This window comes from Phragmites australis, chromosome 1, assembly GCF_958298935.1.
Source record: "Phragmites australis chromosome 1, lpPhrAust1.1, whole genome shotgun sequence".
Lineage (NCBI taxonomy): Eukaryota > Viridiplantae > Streptophyta > Magnoliopsida > Poales > Poaceae > Phragmites > Phragmites australis.
Window position 1 is genome coordinate 12,202,631 of NC_084921.1, and position 17,143 is coordinate 12,219,773.

Here is a 17,143-nt window from a genome sequence, read left to right on the forward strand (position 1 = left end):
CCTAGACCTAAGCAATGCAAGCTCAGAAGAAACAGACTCATACTTAGGCCTAAGCTCTTTCAACTCACGCACAGCTTTCTTAAGTAATCCATCCTGGCTAACAAGAGCATCATTCAAGGTATCGACTTGGATGGAAAGTTGGTCGTAGGAAGGTAATACCTTAGAGGGATCAAGCTCGGGATCGCTGTCGTTGTTGTCGTCTGCCATGAAGCAGAGGCCGGTGAGATCATTGGCCTTCTTCTTGCTCTTCACTTGCGGTTCATCCTCTTCTGGGCTCTTCTCCTCATTTGAAGAGGTGTTGATGTCGCTGAGAGCTGCCACGAACGCCCTAGAAGCTGCCTTGGCCGCCTTCTTGGCCATCTTGTCGCGGTTCTTCTTAAGAAGGGCTTCTTGTTCTTCTTCTTATGCTTGTCATAGTCGTGGTCACGTTCTTGCTTCTTCTTGAGCTTGGGGCAGTCCACCTTCAAGTAGGTGGTGTCACCACACTCAAAGCAGGCACAGGAAATGCCCCTTCTCTGGTCTCAGCAGTTCTTGTAGATCGGGTGAATCTCTTCACGATCAGTGTAAGATCCTCATCATCAAGCACATCCACCTGCTCCTCTGCGATAGAGACCAAGGAAGACAAAGCAAATTCACAAGATAAAGTTTTAGCACAAGAAACACCAACTCCAGACTAGTTGCCACCGCTAGGTTCGGAAACCAACGCCATGTTCTGAAACAGGGGGCTTCTGAGACCAATCCGAGCCGCCTTGGCTATCTCGGTGGACTTGAGCTTGCTGAAGAGTTTATCACAAGTTAACATGTCATAACTTGATGATTCTTTAATGATCGAGATCTTCACTTCTCATATGCTATGATCCAGAGCATGGAGAAGCATGATCACTCTCTTGTGGTCAAAATAAGGTAAAACACCAGTTGATCAAAGTTTACTAACAATTCCATCAAAGCAAGCAAACATGGCATCCAAAGACTCTCCAAAGCCTTGCACAAATATTTGATATTCTTGGTTATATGTGCTTCGGTGTCTGGCCTTAATCTAATTAGTGCCTTTATGAAAGACACTTAGAGTAGTCCAGATCTCCCGGGCCGTACGAAGGTGTTGAACCCTGTCATCCTCATTTTGACTCAGGCTTGTGAATAAAATATTTTTGGACTTGTTGTCCTCATACTGTTCGATTTCAACTTGAGTTGTGCGAGTAGCAGGGATTCGTAGTTGGAATCAACTACCTCCCAAATTGTACTTCCTTGGCTTAAGAGATAAGCCTCCATGCGTACCTTCCAATACGAAAAATCACAACCATTAAACAGCAAAATCTTCTCACTTCTCTCTATATCGCCTACGGATCACAAAGTCGGTTAAGGTAAACAAGTGATCAAATTGGCTCTGATACCAATTGTAGGAACGAGATTGGCAACTAGAAGGGGTAAATAGGTACCTCAACAAATTTCTTACGAAATTGATGGCCTTGTCCTATTTAGATCACCCAACGCACCTCAAAACTCAAACGGAAGCAAAAATAGAAAGAAGTTTTAACAAGAGAAAATCGAGATAACACAACTCTATGGATGATATATGAACTATAGGTTCCATTTAAAATTAATCCATATGTCATAGCACTCGAAAGATCACAACTTGCAAAGAAATAAGAAAAGATAAACACCAAGCAATGAAACTCTCCAAGTTGATTGTCTAGAGGCAATGGAATTCAAGACCATATCACATAAGCGTATGTATGCGAATTTTATGCCTCTAGCAACAAAAATAATGACCTCACAAGGTGCTGAAATTTCAGCCAAAAAAACCAAAACAAAAATCAAAATCAGAAATCGAAAAACTTGCAAACTTGCAAGGGAACCAATAGAGAGAAACTAGAAGGGGAGGAATTCAAACATATGCAAAAACATAAACTTCATTACTCAAAAAGGTCAGTCCTATTTTAGACAGATTACAAAAATTTATCGCTCAAAACTCTCACTTATTACATAGACTAAGCACTCATCCTTCTCTCCTCTAAATTCCTAGCTCTAAACTCTCAAATGGTGGCACAAAGTAGGCTCAAGTGGCTGGTTCAAGCTCTCTCATAGCTCTACCCCTCTATTTATAGGTTTAGAAAATTTGACCCTTAAGTTTTTTTAGCTTTTTTTTTCCAAAATACTCCTCTCTTGTAGTACACTCCTACCTACCACCGAGTGCATTTTGATTCGTTTTCTTCTCCATTCATTGGACGGCCACGACGCCTTTATAACTTAGCTTCGCCTCGACGCAAGCTTCGCGGTGGTGCTACGTACTCCTCCAGTCCTCCCATGGTTTTGAGATCAAACCGCGAAACCTCTTGCACGCTTCTCAAAGCGTGACTCGTCGCCTTGCTTACACCTTAAGCAAGCGTTTCAATGTCGACGCGTGTACCCCGACATGCAATCCTAACCGTCGACAAATCTCTCCCGCTCCTGATCCCTTGAGCCGCCTTAAGCAAGCGTTTCAATGTCGACATGTGTACCCCGACATGCAATCCTAACCGTCGACAAATCTCTCCCGCTCCTGATCCCTTGAGCCGCCTTGTCACTTCATCGATATCCCCTTCGCTTAACTTTGTCAATACGATGTCTCTATCTGCCTTCCATACTTTGTTTGATCTCCACGTGTTCAGCTAGAATTACTTTTGACTCTATCCGGCCTCCTTGATCGTCCGGCACCAAGCACTCCACTTGACCCCAATCATCCCGTCGTCGATCGTCAAGTTGCATCCATCACCTCCACACTATAAGACAAGGGAACACATATCTCCTACTCTGATTCCAGTTAGTCCATAATCAATATGCTTAAATGAAATCTCAAATCAATTCAAATCACATCAAAGCTTATGTAAAATCAATGATTATCAAACTAAATAAATACCGATATCAATCACTCATTATAAATAAATAAGACATATTTATTTCTCATTAACAACCTTCGACCCTGAACCAGTCCTCAGTCCTTTCCGAGACTCGGTGGTTGTTCAGCATGACCACTTGATGCCGTTATCCATTCAACAGAGCAATTAACAGGATAACTCCGGTCAAACTTCACCAGTTGAAGAGCAATTAGCAATACCCGGGCCTGATTTGCGTTTCCGATGCCCAACAACTCCAGTCAAACTTCACCAGAACTTGTAATGGACACCAGATCAGTTATAAGCTTTGGATAGTTGCACCTGGCTGATCAATGCATACTTTGTGTAACTTTCCTCACATCACACTGAATTGATAATGACAGTATTCAGTGGTGAGACCATTGACAGGGTGCTTGTAATCTGCCGGGATATATTGGTGGTCGGTGTGGAAGCAGCAGCAGCGTCGTGCTCAGCTGCTTGCACAAAGCGAGCAGCGCTCGTAACTAACTGGGAGGAAAGAAACAGCTACGGGCGTTGTAAGTTGTAACACAGTTTCGTTTGCTTGCAGTTGCAGGAAAGCGCTGCAATGCAAGGCGAGCTCCATCCAGGCCATGATGCGCGCAGCAGCCCAACGGAATCCACAAAATCAGGGCGCAGAGAGAGATGTTCTCCCCACCAATTGATGATTTGTCACTGCTAAAAATAGACTTCGCTTATTTACCATTTAGTCCATAGTCATAGACACAGCGGCCTCATATGTCAAAGTTTTGGATGGTAAATCATCAATTTTTTCCCAAGAAGATGAGAGAGGAGTGCAGGGAAGTTTCAGGAGAGGATGTGAAAATGACCTGCCTTGTCTTCCGAATCAACATAGATGCGAGATGAGAACGTTGATGTCAGGAACGCTCTTGTTGATCGATGCAACAAGAATGAGCTTAACACCGTCACACTCGTTGCAACGATCGGATCAAACAAGCACTCCCTCCTTGTCAGCTGCCCAGCTTTGTAAACTGAGTGAGCCTTTGTTTTTGTTGGCCGTTTGCCGACGGGAGAGAAGAGACAGTAGACAGAGATATGCAATACAGGGATCACACAAGCCGCGGGAGAGATCGAATTCGCTGCATTGCAAGTTCGCAACTGCAACTTTAGCACTTTGCAACCGATTGTTCTTGCAACGGGAATTGTGCTTGTTTTTCTTCTTCATCATCTTACAAAGGAAGAGAAGGAAAAAAGAAAGATAAAAAAAAATAGAAAAGAACAGAGCATGAAAAGAAAGAGAGAGAGAGAGAGAGAGGGTAAAGAGGCAGAGTATGTGATCTGCCTTTTGCCATGCAATTTGTGTTGCGAGTGGTTTCTTTTCCATCCTTTCATCCATTCATCGAGACCTGAACAATCTCATCGATCTCACCTGCTTTTTGGTTGCAGCAGCAGCAAAACTGAGGTGTGGAGGCAGCAACGTCACATCCACACGCCCACACGAATCAATCACCATTCTTCTCCTCTTCTCTTCTCCTAGGCTTGTTCCTGATTAACTCTAAGCTAAGCTAGGCATGGGGTTCATCTTGATCACCGGGGCTTTGATCTTTAACCTCCCTCCTGTACACCGCCGCCGAGACTCAGATCATGTCGCACCGACGCCGAGGAAGTCGAAGAAGGGCAGGGCAACCATGTCGCTGCCGCCTTCGGAGGCCGCAGAACGGCGGCGCGCCGGCGACGGGGCAGAGAACGCGGAGCGCGCGCTCGGCGCGAAGGCGGCCGGCGCGGGCGCGAAGGCGCGCGGGACCATGTCGTAGCCTGCGGACGAACTCACAGCATGTCAGTCACCATGTTACCATGTGACACCACGAGAGCAAGCATGTAGCGACGAAGAGAGGAGCTGGCGGGTACGTACTCTGGTAGAAACAGGGGACGGGGGCGCCGGCGGAGCCAAGGGAGAGGTCGGTGGTGCAGGTGGACGCGGACTCGTCGGACTCGCCGCCGCTGTACGCGCGGGTGGCCGCAGCCGCCTCCGGGGGAACGCCGTGCTGTGCGTGCCCCCCGCCGGCGTTGAACGGCAGGGGAGGAGAGCCGTGGTGGTGGTGGTGGTGGAGGACGACGACGGGCGCTAAGTGCGGCGGTGCGGGGTTCGACGAGGACGATGATGACGAGGAAGGCTTGCGGCGGCGAAGCACGCCGGACTGCTCGCGCTGCTTGCGCGCCATGAGGACGTGCCAGTGGTTCTTGACGGCGTTGTCGGTACGGCCGGGGAAGAGGCGAGCGATGAGCGCCCACTTGTTGCCGTAGGCGCGGTGCGCCGCAAGCAGCCGCTCCTCCTCCTCGTCCGAGAACGACCGCCGGTTGATCCGTGGGTCAAGCTGGTTGAACCACCGCAGCCGGCAGCTCTTCCCTGCTCCATCAGAGCACACATCAGGAACACGAAGTAGACGAGACGAAAAACGCAAAAAAGATTGAAACTTTTTTGTTTTTTCGCTTCAAAAATGCATGGTCGAATCCAGCGCATTGCATTACCTGATCTGCCGTCGAGCTTCTCGGCGATGAGGTTCCAGTTCTGGGGTCCGTACTGCGAGACGAGCTCCTTGAGCTTGGCGTCCTCCGCGGGCCGCCAGTGTCCCCTGGCGCAGAGCTTCCCCTGCCCGCCGCTGCCGCCGTAACCATGGCCGCCTCCCTCCTCCACCTCCTCCACGTGGCCGTGGTACCCCTCCTCCGCAACAACCTGCTGGTCCTCCTGGAACGGAGCGAGAGCCGCCGCCGGCGGAGCAGGGCCGAAGAAACCAACCATCTCATGAGCCATTTGGGTCCAAAAGTTGATGAGAGATGGAGAGAGAGAGAAGAGGGAAAGGGACAGCTTGTTGTTGCTGCTTCTGCTGCTGCTGCGAATGGAGGGAGGCTAATATAGTGGGGGGGGGGGGGGGAGGCTCTGGCTTGAACACCCCTCCAACAAAACAACAAGAAAATAAACGCCTGCTTATTTTTCTCTTTCTCTCTCTAGTTTTTGAGTAACCTCCTTCTCTATCCGTTGGTTCTCTGGTTGAGTTGGATGCCTTCCTTTTTAGAGAGAGAGTGGTAAGGAGCGGCGGGATTGGTTTGGTTGGGCTTTGAGGCTTCCCTTCCCTTACTTTGAGACCGATGGCAAAATGGAGGAGAGAGAGAGAGAGTGGCGTTGTTCTTGTGTCGTCCTGGTGGAGAGAGAGAGAGGGGAAAGAGTTTTATGATGTATTTTTTGGGTGTTCAGAGGCCGCTCGTGTGGGTTTGGGGACTCCAACTCCAAGCACTACCAGGGGTGGAACTCTGTCCCTCCTCACCTTGACAAACCCACCAGAAACTCCCCCTTGCCCCTATGCGCACCCCACAAGCCACACCATTTTCCACCCATTTCTATCCTCCTTCCAACCACATCGATCACCAACCGTTTGTCGTTATCAGCACCATGCATGACATGAAAATGATAACACTGACAGCATCCAAGGAAAGGCATGAGTTCTGTGTGAAAAACATTCCAGGCTTATTTAGTTGGTGACTGAATATGGTTTGCAATTTTTTTTTTTTTTGGAAAACTCAGCACCTAGCATGCAGAGTAAAAATCCTCCCGACACAGAGAATAGAGATGAAGAATTTATGAACCGCCTAAGTAGGAACTGATATGGCGCGTGAAAGATACCCAAACGTATGCTAAATGTTCTCTTCACACTAGCGAAAAGTTAGCGGTCAATAAGGTTGAAGTTCATCCTGGTCAAGTGAGGCAGATGTGAACGTTGATAAAGCATTGCCTTGCAATTGAAACAGTAATGATACAATGGCCAAGACTTGTTCGGCGATTACACAGGTTTTCAGTAGACTATGATAATAACTGCCAAAACACGTTGTGCCTGATACAGAATTTTATGCCAAAGAATTAGCATGGGACACAAACAATGTAATGCATATCAAATATTATGTTTTACCCTAGATGAACTGGTCAAAGCAGGTTGAGCTCATCAGGTTAAACGAGGCTACTCAAGTACTCATGGAAGCATTGCTTTCTAATTTAAATAGTACCACGATATAATCGTTGAACCTAGGATGACATGGGTTACAGTAGATTATAGTAACGATAGCCATAGCACACGGCGCCGGGTACAGAATAATAAAAAAAAGGCTAATACATAATACTTAGCAAGTGCTCCATAATAATAAAGAAGTTTAATACATAATACTCCTTCCAATCCAAAAGCATGTCGTATTGAACAACGACATAATTTTCATGATGTAACTATTACATCACAATATATTTATAAAACGTGATAAATTTATAATGTAATGAAAATATTTTTCAAAACAAATATACACATATGCAAAACGATATGTACATCCACTATGAAAAGTATTTGTAACCAGAGGTACTACTACTCCAGTAGTCTTCGAATAATGTATTATTTTCATAATGCAAATACCATTCGCAGCTCTGACAAAAAAATGTTCATAGGTTATTGGCAGGACATTGTAGGTCATGATATTTTCTTTTTTAAAGTAAATATATATATATAGCACAATCTGGCTTCCCAACAAATATTTTTTTATTGAATTTATTCCACGTACTACCTACATAGGTTTTTCACCAAGCTATGTAGGTAAAACTAGGCGTTTGATCTACGAGATTTTTTAACCACCTTATGAGTTATGACCATGCCCAACGAGTAGTTAAAAGAAATGATTGTGGAAAGCAGGAGGGGCGAGAGGGTAAAACCGAAAAAGCATATTTCGCTGTGACGTGACGTTGGCGAAACAGAGAAATTGCAAGGAAACTTGCCTGGCTACTTTTCCTGCTCAACCTTTAATTCTTTTCCCGTTTTACCCTTTTGTACTTCATTGGTAAATCCGCATGTGTGCAGGGTCTTATCGGATCAGTTAGAAATCAAACTGCATCGTGCGGTTTTGGTGTGATTTAGTATTTATTTTGAAGGAACGAAAATAATTATTATAGTTTAGAGGGTAATATAAGGGGGGGGGGGACATTTAGAGAGAGACATTTTTTTTCAAGGAGGTAAAGAAATACATGAATGCCGCAGGTTAATTTGAAAATAGTAAATTGCAGTGTGGTTGCGAACAGCATGGGCACCTGGCCGTGGGCATGTGCTCTGAGTGGTCGCTGTTAGTGTTGCAAATGTGAAGAGAAATAAAAATAAAGGGATGGTCAAAAAAACAGAAAAGAAAAATGAAATGAAAGAGCAGGAACTTTTTGTGAAAGGGGAGAGAGAGAGAGAGAGAGAGAGAGAGAGAGAGAGATTTAGTTCAGTAATTCGGCAGTTACTTTTACTTGAATGCCATTTCCTCCTCCTTGCAGTGACTGTCTATGATAATACGTGTATCTTCTTGTTGATTCTTTGCAGTAGGCATGGCCATAATCACATAGCATTCCTTTCGCTGTCTTTATGTGAAATCAAATTCAAATAGGGGCTTACAAATGAATAGCTCGAGTAATCTAAGTTAGTTGCAGTTGAGGTACACGTATTGATACATAAGTGTTGGGATTAGACTTGTAGGAGAGTATTTGTATTTTTTCCTAGCGACTTAGCAAATCCGTGTCCCTGGATAATTGCATTGAGGGACTGGAGTGCCATAAGAAGAGAGGTTTGCATGCAACGCGTCACGGATGCACCTTACTTTCAAATGATCGATGCAGTGCAACCCGCAGACACCGATCGCTGAGCTCGTCCCTTAGGTCAAGTTTGCACAACAATTCCAAAATTCTAGCAAGTTTGCGTCGTCCCAGCAGAAAACCCTTTGCTGATGTGTGCGAGCAGGTTTTGTGTGAAGGAAGCAATGGTTGTGGCTTGTGGCCTAGCAGGGAGCAGTGCAGGAGATGGATGTCAAGGAGAAACTGACTGGTGTTGTTGCTTCCCCTCCTCCTGACAGGCAGCACAGGATGCGTGCTGCAGGATCAGACGGTGCAGAGTTGAGGAACAACTGACAACTGGGATCGACGATGGCTTTGCTGGATCGATATATGAGCATGCAATTCAAGCAAGTTTTTGGGGGCTATCTGCCTACATGCTCCAGTCTACTGCTAGGCCAACAGGCTGCTCTATATAGCAGTATCTCCCTGCTGCTTACTGCTAGCCATGTTATTCTTGACAGCACAATTTCAGGGGTTGGTTTCCTCCCATCATATTCTTGCTGCCCATTTTTGCACCATTGGATAGCGCTCACGAACTAGAAGAGACTTATGGAGCTTGACCTAACTGGCACAGTCAGCTTAGCTAACCCTACTCCGGACACAAAAAGGGGAAATAAAATAGCATGATCAAATCCACAACACAATAGTTTGGTTATCATAAAGATGTTAGCAATCTGGTTAGGAGGCTAGCTACACCAATAAAAAATCATAAACAAAGTAGCAAGGACCACCCATTCTTCTCTACAGTACTAGTAAAAGAAACCACATGCATGCATCAACTAATCACTGACAGAAAAAGGCTGAAAGAAGAACAGAGGTTGGTACATATTTGACTAACTACATGTGATGTGCAGTGCAGTGCAGTGCAGTGCAGCAAAGACCAACCCGGAAATAAAGAGGAGATCACGGTTCCAATTCTCACAGTTGAGTGAAGCAAAGCAAAGGAAAACCTGCACCCTTTTCCCCCCTGCCACCCTGCCTGCATCTGCCCCTTCATCGATCACGCCTGTTCAGTTTCACACCAGCCGTCCGGCCTTTTCTTTTTTCTTTTTTGATCTCTACCGAAGAAATCCTCAATTCTCCTCACCCTTTTACTCCCATGACAGAGTGGGTGAGGTTGTCTGTTCGTTTGTTTGATTCTTTCTTTTCTCCTCACCCTTTTGTTCCCATAACAGAGTGCAATGCAAAGGGAAGGCATCCGTCCTGCAGTCCTTGCGAGCTTTGTTTTGTTTCGTTGATAACGACAGTCAACTAATGACATCAACTCTTCCTCACTTCCCTCTCGTGCTTTCATGCCAAAACCTTGAGACGGTTAGTTAACCGGATGAATTAGGGTACAAATTGGTGAACATGAGGATAACCATCGATTCTCTTTAATTTAAATAATTATATTAATTTTTAAAAAATTTATTCAATTTAAGAAAAGTAGTATTATTGATTAAACTAAAAAGATCGGTAAGTCCTTTTGGTGTCACCAATTTGCACGTGTAGGCCGGATCCAAAGGCCCAATCGATGTATCATGTTGGTTCGGAAAGCATTGTTTGTGTTCATGCTTAACTTCAGATCAAACCGATGAAGAACTGAGTGAGTGTTTACACTCAAATATAATTGCATCAATGCATTATTGTCCTTCGAGGCTTCGATCGAGTAGTACTATATATAATTCTTCCCTTTCCCCGAACCGATTGAAAAAGTTGAGGCTTTTAATTTTCTTGTGTTTATTGTTGGGGATTTGGACATGTGCGACAGACGCGCTCTCCTTGATCTCGGCGCTGTTAATCATGCTGCTGCGATAGTTTATCCTTGTGTTTATAAAAAAAAACACGCACAAATACTTTCCGCACTGCAAAACCTGTTTTATTAAATCTGGAGTGTCCTTTTCGGCATCTCAGCCTTTGTAGGTCAAAAATGTCGGCCCACTATTGTGCCCCCGGCCGAGCCCTTTTCACTTTTCAGCGTCAAACCAATAAGAATTACTCGTTGGTATCTTTGAAAGCTTAGCTTGCTCATCAGTGATCATTGCCATGTACTGGGTGATCCACTAAGCTTAATAAGCACCTTCCGCGTGAAGAATCCCTACTGTATAAATATGAGTTGATTCTGATATCATATCTTTCTCAATTTTTCTTCTATATAATAAAAAAATTTAAAATTCGAATAATTTATTCACGTTTGTCGTCCATCCTCATTCTTCAGCCTCACTGTCTCATTACCAGCTCTGAATATATGACATATTTTACTAATGAAAGTAAATAAAAAATTAGAAGAAAAATTAGTAAATAATCTACTCTTTTTTTGATACAATATGAAATCAAACTACTGTATCGCTACAAATGTATTTATTCGGTGACGCTCCTATAGTGCATGTATATCCCCGCACATGCAATGATGATTGATTTTCTGATACAACTTTAACACCCTACATCCAAAATTTCTTTCTAGCCCAATTCACCTATAGTCAAACCTATATACTTATATCAATACTCTTGCACTTTTATCCTCACTTTCTAATCTGAATATGATATATTTGGAACACCAAAACTTATAGGTTGATCCTCATCCACTTAAACTTGTAAGATAATACTAAACCACCACGTAATACACGTAAGTCATATGCGCCGACACTACTGCTAATTAAGCTGCTAGCAGTATTACACTAGCATTCAATTATCTTTATTAAGATTTGCTTAATGATGTTGTTTTCCCGTGGTTTGTGTCCCGGTGCGAGTCTCCATGCATGTTGTCCCATCACTTAATTTCTGCTGCAAATTTCTTTCACTATCTTTTTTTTGTGAGGACTGAGGAGTATATATACTGCAGTCTGCATTGTAGGGACAATGATGGAGTGCAGGCGGGGAGCTAGGGTAGGCCGGCCTCCTCTTTTGTCAAACTAGTAGTACTACTGGTACTGTGGAAACGGTTGTTAAAATTTCCTCCTGACATTTCATTTCCAACAAAGCAGCATTGGCGCGCGAGAGAGAGGTCTGTGTGGGTTTAGTAGGACTAGTCTGATGGTTAAAGATTTTTACACAGGCCTATAACTCATAGGTCACAGGGCTAGGTAAGCTTGGACTGAGAAAGAGGTAGCCAAGCAGGACCCGGATTCTCTGCATTAATACATAATTAATGCAGAGGATCACTGTTTACACAGTAAAATGAGTCTGATGCTACAGTGCTGTGCATTAGTTAATCACGCATTACTGTAGCAGCAGTAATCTGTTCTATATACAGGCGTTCCGGTACTGTAGCACACTACTGTAGAGCACTGTAGCATACGAATCTGATGCATCCACCATAAAATCAACGGCTCAGAGCAGACCTAAATGCACTTTACTGTAGCTACAGTAGCTTCTCTGCAGTTGCTAGTGGCAACTGCAGAGGATCCCGATCCAGCCAAGCATAGCGCTATTCTCTTTCTCTCTCCTCTCTACTGGAGGGAGTAGGAGTGAGAATTATTGCAGCAGTGGCAGGTGTGAGGGAGACAGCAAAGCAAGTTGTTCCCTCGTTTCCCCTCAACTGTTTCGGTTGGCCTTTCCATCTCTGCCCGGTTTCCCCCGTCCGTTTGCTCCTCTCCTCAGCCATCTGCGGACTCTCGTATTCATCCACTAACTATTCATGTGAGCTGCACTGCAGCCAAAACTTAATAACGAAGGCAGGGCAGCCAGCCGGAAGCCCACTCTCCCTGCTGCAATACTGCATGCCAGCAAGCCAGTCCAGTGATGGCTCACTGGTACGGTACGACCACTCCACCGGCACGGGAGGGGTCACTCCCTGACACCCCGCACACGCACACGCTCGCCTCCCCCACAGCTTTCCGACGCGCCGGCACGTGCGGCAAGCACAGGAACGCTCCCCAACAGGCCCAGGGATTGGACGGTGAGTTTTATAGCCTTAGCACTGGTACAAATGTACTGTCTGAATACATGTCATATTATCTGAATACATGTTATATTTTACATATACACATCTTACACATATTTAAAATTTATAATCTATATACACATCTACTGAAAAGAATTATGAAGATTTTGGCTCCATAAAAAATGGATACATTACGTTCCTCCGGTTCGGAGCGCTACCAGCGCGTTCGCGACCGCGAGTTAAACTAACCGCCATCAGCTCGATCCTGTTTGTCGCGTAGCCTGCCTGCCGGGGAGGAACCCAGCGGCTCGACGGGCAGGGCCCGCGGGCCGAGGCCACACGTGTGGGCGGGGACGCGTGGACGGCACGATGGGACGTCTGTTTGGGGGTACGGGCGGTGGTGATGGGGCGCCTCGTCTCGTGGTGTGGGATGGGCGAATAATATCCGTGCTCCAGGATTCGCTGGGGTCCACCACTGCTTTGCTTCGCTGCCCTTTTGGCTTGCTCAATTACTGCCTGACCTGCCGGTCCACTACTGCTCATGATGCGCATCGGTTCGTTCAATTCGGTCTGTGGTACCTAGTACATGATAAAACCGGGTTGGGTTGGGTTGGACCGGGCTGGACCGCGAAGAATCAACCTCCGCATGTATATTCGGCATCAAATACGAAGCTCGAGAAAGGATCTGGGCTCAGTGGCACGCCACTTGTTCGAGCCATAGCTTAGGTCGAACACACACACTGTGTTCTTCGGCGCCGTTTTGCAATGGGGAAAGAACTGAACCGGAAGAAGAAAACTTAATGTGAGATGAACACTAAATTACATGCATGACCTGCTTCAACTATAGCACTTTTTTTTATTTTTGTCAAAGTATTGCACAAAGACGATGCACAATCAAATTGCAAACAATATAAGATAGAGGATGTATGTTAAGACCTTTCCTTAGGCCATCTCCAATGGAGTCTCCAAATCTGTAAATTCTAGTGTTACAGTACTTTTGCGGTATACTGTAGCACTGGAAATTCAACTCCAACAGAGTCCGTATCCAGTGATACAGTACTGCTACAGTGTTGGTGATAGGGGATGCTGTAATAGTATTTTGAGGATGAAAATTTGAGGTAGCTGTTGGAGATAATCTTACAACTTCTTTTTGCCTTTTTGTTCTCACATCCTTATGTACTTACATTCGATCACTAAACAATTAATTTTAGTTTCAACATTGACATTATTTCCAAAACACAACACGGATTACCTACAATTTTATATATATTAGTAAAACATATTGAAATTATAATACTAAAAAATCTTCTTGAGATAAATTAGCAACATATATAAATCTCGCATATCCAATGTAAATTTTCATAAAGCTATATATTGATATATAGCTAGAGATTGAAATGTTTGATTCATAGATCTCAACCTTACCAATTGTTTTTTTCCATATCGAACAACAAGGCTTCGCTTGTATGCACAAATTTCTAGCCCTACATCATAGCTAGGGTTGGGACCCTGGCTAACCTGACCAACTCTACCAAAAAAAAAACTCTACTGAAAACGACAGTGAATGGATCTGTCTTTTGTTTTTGAGCAGCTAAACAACAAATGCATTGATGATTTCCCGATAAAATAAAATTAAACATGTGTGCAACGTACCTTCTAGCAATTAAATCAAAGCTACAGAACACATATAACACCGCTAGGGGCCGGAATGGCTGTCATTTTCTATGCGCATATATATATATATATATATATATCATATGGATCGAGATGTGCTCCTATATCTATCTGTATACAGAGATGGATCTAAGACTATCAATTAGGAGCCTCTCATTCCCTCTTCAACTCATCCTCTTTCGTCTCTTCTTTTCTTCTTCTTTCTCTTCTATACTTAAAAATTGAAGTAGAATTTACGGATTCTAGATGCGCCTGGGGATACACTACGTAAGAAATCAACAAAAAAGACACATTATTAGTGATGACTTCCTAGTACACGTTACTAATATCCTATTAGTGACAGATTATATGAGGTCATATCACTAATATGACACTGGACTGGGACTCATATCAGATCCGTCACTAATGATATGTTATTAGTGACGGATGAGAAAATCACCTATCAACAGTGACGGGTCACTTGACAAGTCATCACTAATGACACAGTCATAAGTGATGGGTAGTAATGACATCAGCTATAAGTGACGTATCTAAACATAACTTGTCGGGGGATGATCCCTGACGATGAATCCAGGGTATACCGGACGATTGACGTATTGATCTACATTTCTTGTAGGTGTATATCGAACTGGACACAAGAACACAAGGATTTATCCAGTTTCATGCCTCTTATGGGATAATAGTCCTACATCCTATATATTGTCTTATGAATTAGGTGAACTTATTATAAAGTGTGTTTTCTGCCCCTACAAGTTGGGTCTTCACCCCTTTATATACTAGGGCAAAAGATGTTCATACAAAACAGACTGTATCAAAACAAGTCATAGACCTACACTTGACGAAGCCTAGCTATTCCTACCTCATCATGACGGTGCGTAAGCACACCACCCCGTTCCATCACGCTCACCCATCATACCATCCCGTAGAATTATTGCTACAGGACATGTCACTGTAACACCACACCGCTCCATGACTATGCCTCGCCGAAAGCGAGCGTTTGAAAAAGGAAAATACTCGAGTGGGCAGCATTAAATGAGACTTGACTGATTAGGTAAGTACTTGCCCTCTGATCTTACGATTTTGCTCTGTGACCAGGGGGTTGGTCGCATGAACCTCGCCCTGGTCGCGCGATGAAGCCACGTTATTGATAATACCTACTGTTGGCTAACATTTGACGGTATGAGACCCGCCTCGTGAGGCACCCCATTATCTATTACACCGACAATAGCCCCCAAGCTCTCTCATGGATATGGTGGACTGAGTGGTTCACCGCAGGGGTCCATGGTCGTTGCATGCCACATCTTCGAGAAGCTAGACTGATGTGGTTGGACATCGTCTGTGACTTCATTAAGCGCTGGTTGTGCCCCCTCCGGAGGTGAGCCCATCCGATGTTTTTGAACTCCGGTCCGAACGATGTCACCTGGGAGAGCGTCACAAGTAACCCCACAACTGTTTTCTTGGTGTCGACATTTTGTATAGGTGTGTGACCTCTCACGTCTCTTCTGTTATTTAGATATAACTGACAACGCCGTCAACTCGCAGGTCCGAATCCTAATTCTAGTTTCCCTGAGGAAAGACGGTCCTCTAACTGGTGCACTTCCACTGTGTGATCTCACCCCATTAGAGAGAGCACAAAAAAGGAGGGTAAGTTTGGTGTTTCCAAAATTCCCGCCCTTGAGCCTTTTCAGGAGTTAGATTTATATGATTGGCGCTATTGCAAGGCCTCCCTGAGGTCGATGTTCTGCGCCCAATCATTGATGAGGTTCTGGAGGCCTTCGATCAGGCCGCCTCAGTGAGAGGAATTCACCACGGTCTCCATCCCAGTGCATAGAAGAGCATGGCCTCGCTTCCTCCTAATCCATCTGGTTGCACCTCTGAACTGTCTAGTCGTAGCGATGGCTAGATCGAGATCGAACGTTGACCCCTAGCAGAGGCCTCGCAAGCAGTTCTGGTCATCAAGGAAGCTACCAGCCTCGCCCTGAGTCAATTGGGGGTGACCAGATTGCTCGTAGTCCATCGTTGACCCCTGGCGAAGCTCTTGCGTGTGGTGCTGGCCTGTAGGGGAGCGACCGGTCTCACATAAGCCAACCGGGGGTGACCATACTTCTCGCCAAGCCTCTGCACAACGGGAGAAGAGACCAACGGAGGATTCGGCTTCCCCGGAGGTGCTTAAGAGCGCCCGTGGGACACCGATCGCTCTTGGCTCGATAACAGACATGACCTCCTCCTCGCCCGTTCAACTCAATGGCTTCGTGAGGTCGCTAGTTGTGCTCACCCCTCTGACCACGTGGTAAGCCTTCTTGCTAGGCGTAGGTACTTCGAGTTTTTTTGACTCCGCAATTTGTTGTCACTGCAGGTCTTCTACCCTAGTCATGACTCCTCCCCCTTTGCTTCGGCTAGATATTCCATCCCTGAACCCACAGTGGCCCCAACACCGGAAGTACCAGCCATGACCTCGCGTCTATAGAGCCTTACTGTGGGGCCTGCTCCTACCTCTGACTTGCTTTCCCTGGTCGCTAGCCTCCCTACCTCCATCAGCAAGCTGGTCGCAGAGAAGGAGGTGGCTGATCATAGATGCGCCAAACTGGAGAGGCTAGTGGCTGAAGAAAAGGAGGTAAGGCACTTGCTTTAGTGGGAGAATGCTGGGTTTCAGCAAGAGAAGGTTGTTCCCGTCGCTCGACATTCCAAGCTAGCGGAGAATGAGAGGACAATGCAGGGCTTTCTACGGGATGCCTTCATGGCGATGCTGAGGCCTCTAAGGAGCGTAGGGCTGGAAGGCAACGAGCCGAAAGAGGAGTCTGTACAGGGCTAGACCTACGCCATCCATGTCCTAGCAGAGAAGTTCACCCAGCTCCAGATTATCCTGGCGGTGCGGGCAGCAGAGGACGTGGAGAAGGCGGTGAAATACGCGGCGGGACACGTGCTACAATGCTATCACAGCCGTGACCCCAACTTCAACCTCGAAGCCATCTGAGAGGGGGTCACGACCGCCGATCTCGAAGCTGATGCAAAGCAGTAGGAGGGGTGCTAGGGGTGATGAAGTACGTAGGGTCTCTCTTCTGGGTGGTGACCATTGAAGAG

The 17,143-nt window shown here is 45.5% G+C and overlaps 1 protein-coding gene across 1 annotated transcript; it reads right to left on the minus strand.

Moving 5' to 3' along the window:
- Positions 1 to 4,021: 4,021 nt before the first annotated feature.
- Positions 4,022 to 6,077, minus strand: LOC133887809 (transcription factor CSA-like). Its single transcript, XM_062327794.1, has 3 exons — positions 5,382 to 6,077; positions 4,765 to 5,259; positions 4,022 to 4,667 (listed from the first exon to the last, which is right to left on the minus strand). The coding sequence occupies exons 1-3, from the start codon at positions 5,662 to 5,664 to the stop codon at positions 4,495 to 4,497; spliced, it is 951 nt and encodes a 316-aa protein (XP_062183778.1). The 5' UTR covers positions 5,665 to 6,077; the 3' UTR covers positions 4,022 to 4,494.
- Positions 6,078 to 17,143: the final 11,066 nt, after the last annotated feature.